The sequence below is a fragment of the Papio anubis genome, chromosome 20 (assembly GCF_008728515.1).
Source record: "Papio anubis isolate 15944 chromosome 20, Panubis1.0, whole genome shotgun sequence".
In the NCBI taxonomy this organism is placed as follows: domain Eukaryota; kingdom Metazoa; phylum Chordata; class Mammalia; order Primates; family Cercopithecidae; genus Papio; species Papio anubis.
The window spans coordinates 10,023,365-10,030,732 of NC_044995.1; the positions used below are offsets into that span (position 1 = coordinate 10,023,365).

The 7,368-nt window shown below is 56.9% G+C and overlaps 1 protein-coding gene across 3 annotated transcripts in view; it reads left to right on the forward strand.

The window, feature by feature from the left end:
* The window catches only part of BRSK1 (BR serine/threonine kinase 1), a 28,749-nt gene that overhangs the window by 19,956 nt on the left and 1,425 nt on the right, over positions 1 to 7,368 (forward strand). For all 3 annotated transcript variants that reach the window (XM_003916120.3, XM_009195354.4, XM_017952682.2), the window contains 9 exons: positions 45 to 215; positions 642 to 739; positions 1,004 to 1,163; positions 1,388 to 1,448; positions 1,887 to 2,256; positions 2,659 to 2,707; positions 2,802 to 2,925; positions 3,583 to 3,781; positions 4,586 to 4,675. In XM_003916120.3, the coding sequence (XP_003916169.1) occupies positions 45 to 215; positions 642 to 739; positions 1,004 to 1,163; positions 1,388 to 1,448; positions 1,887 to 2,256; positions 2,659 to 2,707; positions 2,802 to 2,925; positions 3,583 to 3,781; positions 4,586 to 4,675 (1,322 nt within the window). The remainder of the gene's footprint in view (positions 1 to 44; positions 216 to 641; positions 740 to 1,003; positions 1,164 to 1,387; positions 1,449 to 1,886; positions 2,257 to 2,658; positions 2,708 to 2,801; positions 2,926 to 3,582; positions 3,782 to 4,585; positions 4,676 to 7,368) is intronic.

Consider the following 7,368-nt stretch of genomic DNA (forward strand, 5'->3'; position numbering starts at 1 on the left):
ATCTCAGAAGCCTGGTTCCCAATGGTGTTTCTCCTCTTTCGCAGAGGCGGGAAACACGAGCCAGACCCGTGCCTGGAGCCAGCCCCAGGCCGCCGGGTAGCCATGCGGAGCCTGCCATCCAATGGAGAGCTAGATCCCGACGTCCTGGAGAGCATGGCGTCCCTGGGCTGCTTCAGGGACCGCGAGAGGCTGCATCGCGAGCTGCGCAGTGAGGAGTAAGACCCCGAGACCCCTGCACCCATGTACCCATGTGGGGCGAGCTGCAGCAGTGCCCTGCGCACATGCAGAGCGCTGGCCAAGGCACCCTGGCCTCTCGTGGGGCGTGGTTTGAAGCTCCCGCCTGGGAGTGATGGAACCAGCTGGAAAACGACCCAGAAACACGCTGAGAAAGTATTAATAGATGCTGCCACATAGTACTTACATAGACATAGTAGTTACAAATAGTACGTGCCTGGATGTTAGGTGTTACAGTGTTGTTATAATTGAGTGAAACACAGCTGAGATGTACCCTAAACCAGAGAAACTGGCCATACTGACACCTAGAAAAAGGAATACGGGGAGCAGAGGAGACCTCCTCTGAGCATTGATTTCCGACCTCAGCCCTCTTCTACCTCTTTCCACCTTTCCCACCCCCGCCTTAGGGAGAACCAAGAAAAGATGATATATTATCTGCTTTTGGATCGGAAGGAGCGGTATCCCAGCTGTGAGGACCAGGACCTGCCTCCCCGGAATGATGTTGGTGAGAAGGCAGGGCTGGGGGACCAGACACCTGGGTCTCGAGAGGGGAAGAGGCTGGGTACCAGGACCCCAGATTCCCAAGGAAAGAAGGGGCTGCAGGCTCTGAGCTTCCAGGTTTAGACTGCTTGACTTGCTCTTTGACATTTGTCAAAACCCCTGTCCACTCTAGGCCTGTTTCACCATCTGTGCAGTTTCCAAGGCAGTTGTAAGTGTGCACAGCTGGGTGAAACCATCTCTTGATTGGGTTGAAACCGTTGTCCCTCAGACCCACCCCGGAAGCGCGTGGATTCCCCCATGCTGAGCCGTCACGGGAAGCGGCGGCCAGAGCGGAAGTCCATGGAAGTCCTGAGCATCACCGATGCCGGGGGTGGTGGCTCCCCTGTACCCACCCGACGGGCCTTGGAGATGGCCCAGCACAGCCAGAGGTGGGAGCCCCTGTCCCTCCAGGCGGATCCACAATCCCTGGGTCTCGGAGTTCAAGATTCTAACCCCAGCTCTACCTCAAATGTGCTGTGTCCTTGGGACAATTCACCTCCCCTTTCTGGGCCTCATTTCCTCACCTGGAAGGATTGTAGAAGTGAGGGAACATCTGTGGTTTTTGAAACCCTCCCATCTGATTTTTTTTTTTTTTAATCTATCCTGGAAACAGATCCCGTAGCGTCAGTGGAGCCTCCACGGGTCTGTCCTCCAGCCCTCTAAGCAGCCCAAGGGTAAGGCCAGGTCCCCAGTGGGATTTAAGAAGGAGAAAGGGGTGGAGACATGGAGCAAAGATTGAGTAGCAGAAACTACAATTCCTGTGCAGTCTTGAGACTTGCTTCCTTGTCCCTGGAGGGCCAAAGACCCAAGGCCTCCAAAGTATTTTGGTCCATTGGCCATTTCTGCCTCCTTAGGATTGCATGCCTGAAGGGATTTTACAGAAGTTAGTTGAGTGCCCATTGTGTACTAGTTTCTGCACGGCTGGGTTTTCAGCCCACAGCATGATAGAAAGTCTTTTGTCATCCTTGCACTGGTGCCTGGGAAGGAGGATAGTTGGACTACAAGTTCCAGCATGCACCGGGCCAGCCTCCGTGAGTGTGTGTGTGTGTGTCTCCTAGCGCCTCCTGGGAGTTGTGGTCCCCTTGCTCATCTCAGTCTCCTCTCCTCTGCAGAGTCCGGTCTTTTCCTTTTCACCGGAGCCTGGGGCTGGAGATGAGGCCCGAGGCGGGGGCTCCCCGACTTCCAAAACGCAGACGCTGCCTTCTCGGGGCCCCAGGGGTGGGGGCGCCGGGGAGCAGCCCCCACCCCCCAGTGCCCGCTCCACACCCCTGCCCGGCCCCCCAGGCTCCCCGCGCTCCTCTGGCGGAACCCCCTTGCACTCGCCTCTGCACACGCCCCGGGCCAGTCCCACTGGGACCCCGGGGACAACACCACCCCCCAGCCCCGGCGGTGGCGTCGGGGGAGCCGCCTGGAGGAGTCGTCTCAACTCCATCCGCAACAGCTTCCTGGGCTCCCCTCGCTTTCACCGGCGCAAGATGCAGGGTATGGGGGCAGGAACTGCTGAGTCCTAATGTGTGGAGAGGGCTAGGGGCTAAAAATCTGGTCCCAGGGATGTCCTTCTGGCATGTCTAGAGAGGAAAGGCCTGGGGGCCTGGATTCCCACGTTCTAGAGAAGAGGGGGTTTGGAGCAGAGGTGCACCTGTTGGGGGGAGAGGTGGGGCCTCTAGTTCTGGAGGAGCACCCCGATTGAAGGGCACGCCCCTCTGGGGCTCTGGATCACCTCCCATTGGCCCGTGGTTTGTGAGCCCCGTCCAGGAGGGATGGCTTGGCTGAGGCTGCAACTCCAGGCTCTGGAACCCTGGGAGGGGGTGAGTGCAGGCCTGTGTGCTGGCAACTGGGACGGTGGACAGGTGTTGACCACGTTCTCTGCCTTCCCCCTACCAGTCCCTACCGCTGAGGAGATGTCCAGCTTGACGCCAGAGTCCTCCCCGGAGTGAGTCTAACAGGGAAGGAAAGAGTGGGGATGCAGGAGATTCATGCCCTTGGCGCCTTCCTAACCCTCCTCCAAACCATCCCCTCCCACTCAGGCTGGCAAAACGCTCCTGGTTCGGGAACTTCATCTCCTTGGACAAAGAAGAACAAATATTCCTCGTGCTAAAAGACAAACCTCTCAGCAGCATCAAAGCAGACATCGTCCATGCCTTTCTGTCGGTGAGGGGCCTGGGTCCCCGTCGATCCTGGCCACCGCAGAACTACAAGTCCCAGTTAACCACCTTAGCATAGGCCTGGCTTCCTCCTGGGGCTCCTGGGATTTGTAGTTTTATGGCCAGAGCTGGGTAGAAGTCAGTAGGCAGGAAAGATTTATCATGGCCAGAGGCCTGGAATTGGGGAGATAGGATCCTGAATTGCACTGTCCCCAAGGATTGTTGAGTTCCCATTCCCCTACTGCGAGCTTTGAAACTAGCGAAAGAAACTTCCCAGGCAATTTTAAGGCTGCCCCATTGCCGGTCGGTGGTTTTTTGCCTAGAGGCTGATGGGACTTAGAGTTTCTGTGACAGATATGGCTTATGGGAAGCATTTGTAAAAGGAGCAAGCAGTGTTTCATGTGGTCTTGGAGTCTGAGGCTGTCACCTAGCTATCAGAGTCCTCGTGACATTAGGATTGGGTTGTCCAGCCATTCCTCCATTACTCGCTGATAGGATAGAAAAAGCTACAAGTCCTTGCAGGCAGTGGGGCCTCCCAGTGCATTTCCTGTCCTTCTTTCCCTCCAGTGGCTCGTGGGACTTGTAGTTCCTTGGCCACAGCTGGTTGCGGGGCTGGGTATCCGTTCCCTGGGCTCACCCCTTCCTGTGTTCCCACCTCGCTCAGATCCCCAGCCTGAGTCACAGTGTGCTGTCACAGACCAGCTTCAGGGCCGAGTACAAGGCCAGTGGCGGCCCCTCTGTCTTCCAAAAGCCAGTCCGCTTCCAGGTGGACATCAGCTCCTCTGAGGGTCCAGAGCCCTCCCCGCGACGGGACGGCAGTGGAGGCGGCGGCATCTACTCCGTCACCTTCACTCTCATCTCGGGTGAGTCTCTTGGCTAGGCTGCCCTCAGCCCAGAGCTGGGACCGTTCATGACAGCTCAGATAGTGTAGGAGCCCAGGAGCGCAGCTACAAGAGGAGGAGATGGCGTTCAGCTGGGGCTGACTCTCTGTGCTCCTCCTCCCCACACAGACCCCCCCACAACCCCATCCTCTATTTCCCCAGTCTCATCAGCATTTCCCCGGCATTTACAGTGTAAATAATGAATGCATGATCTCCTTGAAGCTTCCAAGCAGCCTCTGAGGTGTTAGTAATCACCCATTTTACAGAGGAGAAAACTGAGTCATAGGGAGGTCAATGGACTTGGCCAGAGTCACACAATACACTGTGGCACAGCTGCAGCCCAACCCAGGCCTCTCGACTTCAGAGGAGAGAGCCCTGCTCTTCCTATTACTTTACGATGGTAGAGCCAAAGCGTGAAGACACAGCACACTGCTGTCTAATATCAGTCGGCCCAGAGCAGACATCACCAGTTGATGGCAGTGCTTATTCCTGCTAAGCTCAGTGGCAGCCTCAGAAACTTTTAACTCCAGCAATAGTATCTATTTGAATAGAAACCAACACCTGTTATTTGAAGTTGAAGGTACGTGAGTTTGACTGTGTTCCTTAAATAGCAGCACAGACCCATTTGCAAACCATGGATTGATGTGGCCCCGGCGGAGCAGGGGAGATGGAGACGCAGAGTGGGAGGGTGGTTTGCTTGGTGGAGGGACTGGGTTCTGCAGGCTGGGATGGCCTTCCCGGCCCTGGACCCCCAGTCAGTGTTTTTCTGCCCGCCTGTCCCTCCAGGTCCCAGCCGTCGGTTCAAGCGAGTGGTGGAGACCATCCAGGCACAGCTCCTGAGCACGCATGACCAGCCCTCCGTGCAGGCCCTGGCAGGTGGGGGACGGGGGCTGTGGGTGGTGGGGGCCGTGGGTGGAGGGGGCCGTGGGTGGTGGGGACCGTGGGTGGTGGGAAGAGGTCCAGCATGAGCAGGTGCTCTGGGGTTTGGTTTGCAGAGGAGGCCCAGCTAGTGGGCTCCTTCACCATTGTCACAGCTGAGGTCTCATCTGCTGAGTTGTGAGCAGGTTCCCCGAGAGGCTGGGGCCTGAGGAGGGTCTCCCTAGCAACCTGAGGACTGGCTCCCAGGGGTCCCTAAGAAGACGACAGGCTCTGTGTTGGGGGTCGTGGAACATCCTGCCAACAGAGGTTCTGGACCTCTGTCCGGGAGGAGGGTGACCCACCGTCCTGGTTTGCTTGGGACTGAAGGGTGTTTCTGGGATGCAGGGCTTTGAGTCTAAACCCAGGACAAATTGGCCACTCTCTGCAGGTCTCAGACATCACCTCACTCTGGGGCTGGGGCCGAATGGTCCCTAACAATCAGAATTCTAAGCTGAGTTCATGAGAATGTGCAAGATCTTGCTCTGGGGGATCCGGCCTTCCCGGGCTCCCAGTCCTGGTCATCAAAGACTCAAATCCTCTAGCAATCAGGGCACAGCAGAGGTTCGTTGTAAAGGTGTCTTAGCATGTTCAGGCTGCAATAAGAAAATACCGTACACTGGGTAACTTACAAACAACAGAAATTTATTGCTGACAATTCTGGAGGCTGGGAAGTCCAAGATCAAGCCGCCGGCAGCTTTGGTGTCTGGTGAGAGCTGCTTCCTGCGTCACAGACAGCACGTTTGTGCTGTGTCTTCGCATAGCAGAAGGGGCAAGGGAAGTCTCCGGAGCCTCCTTCCTAAGGACACTAACCCCATTCATGAAGGCCCCACCCTCATGACCTAATCACCTCCCAACTTGACCGCCTAATACCATCACCCAGGGGTTGGGTTTTGGCACATGAATTTGGGAGGATGACGTGTTCAGTCCACAGCATGGGGTGCGCCCGCCCAAGCAACCAGAGGTAGCCAGAATTCTCGAGGGAAGAGAGTGCCGGCCCCGGAAATCAGCCCTCATTCCTGAGACCACGGCAGTCCCTCCCCTAGGAACAAGGTCGCGGGGGATGCGGTGAAACAGCGTACGGGGCCCCATTGCAGGGCACGTGGACAGCCGTCTGCTCTGAGGGGAGTCAGGCAGCATCAGCCTCATGGGGCCCAGGCCTCTTCCTGGACCCCGGACCCCTGTCGAAGGGAAACAGGGCCCAGTGTTGAGGCCAGGGGCCAGGGCAGCTTTGACCTTGTCACCAAAAACTCTGAGTGCCAGGGTCAGGGCTTTGGCTCTGCAGCCATGCTTCTCAACTTGGGGAGCTGGTTTCGCCCCTGTGTGTTTACTTTGGCTGCCATCAACAAATGACACAGCCTCGGGAGCTGAAACAACACAAGTGGTGATTATTGTACAGTCCTGGAGGTCAGACGTCCAACCCGGTCTCCGCAGGCTAACACAGGGTGCCTGGAGGGCTGCGCTCCCTCCGGGAGGCTCTTGGGCAGAGTCTGTTTCCTTGTGGGTTCTAGTTCCTTGATGCTGCCCACACTCCTCTGGTTAAGGCCCCTTCCTCCATCTTCAAAGCCAGTGACGCCATATTTCCCTCTGACCGAACTTAGCTGGGAAAAGGTGACTCGGTGGGACCTGCACAGATCCTCCAAGATAACCCCCCACCTCACGGTCCCTAACCTTCCCCACAGCACAAGGTCTCTTCTGCTCCATCAGGGAACACATCACAAGTTCTCGGTACTTGCATGTGGACATCTTCGGAGGGGGCCGTTACTCAGCCTAGCACAACCCCCCAGGGACATTTAGCAATGTCTGGAGATGCTTTTCCTCATCTCAAATGGGGAAAGCAGGGGGATGCCAGTGGCCTCTTGTGGGTGGAGGCCAGGGATGCTGCAGAACATCCTACAGTTCACAGAACGGCCCCCCACGACCGCTGGGTCCCAAATGGCAGTCATGCTGAGGTGCAGAAACCCTCCTCTCATGGTTGCTAGGGGCAACCAGAAAGCAAATTAGGTCCACTGGACCCCATTGCCAAGGAAAGCTGGCCTCAGCAACCAGGGGTCTCAAAAGGGGCACACCCTCGAAGATGTAGGACTAACAGGCACCCCGGGGGCTCAGCCACCCGTCTCATAAAGGAGAATGGAGCAGGGGGCAGATCAAGTCAGTGGCTGCCAAGTGACAGGGGGCTCCCCCAGTTTTTGTTTTTGAGACAGGAGTCTGCCCCACGCCTAGACTGGAGTGCAGTGGCTGACCAGCCACTGCACCTCCACCTCCCAGGGTTTCAAGTGATTCTCCCACCTCAAGCCTCCCTTCCCGGTAGTTGGGATTACAGGTGCCCTCACCACTGTCTGCCAATTTTTGTATTTTTAGTGGAGATGGGAGCCACCATGTTGGCCAGGTTGGTCTCAAACTCCTGACCTCAAATGATCTGCCTGCCTCGCCCTCCCAGTGCTGGGATTACATGAGCCACACTTCCAGCCACCCCTCAGTTTTTGAGACGAGTTCGCTGTGTCAGCTTCCCAGGCTGGAGTGCAGTGGCCATTCAGGTCACTCACTGCAAGTCTACCTCCCCGGGTTCACATCATTCTCCTGCTCAGCCTCTCGCAGTGGCTGGGGACCACAGGCTCACCACCACACCCTGCTTTTTGTATTTTTATAGAGAC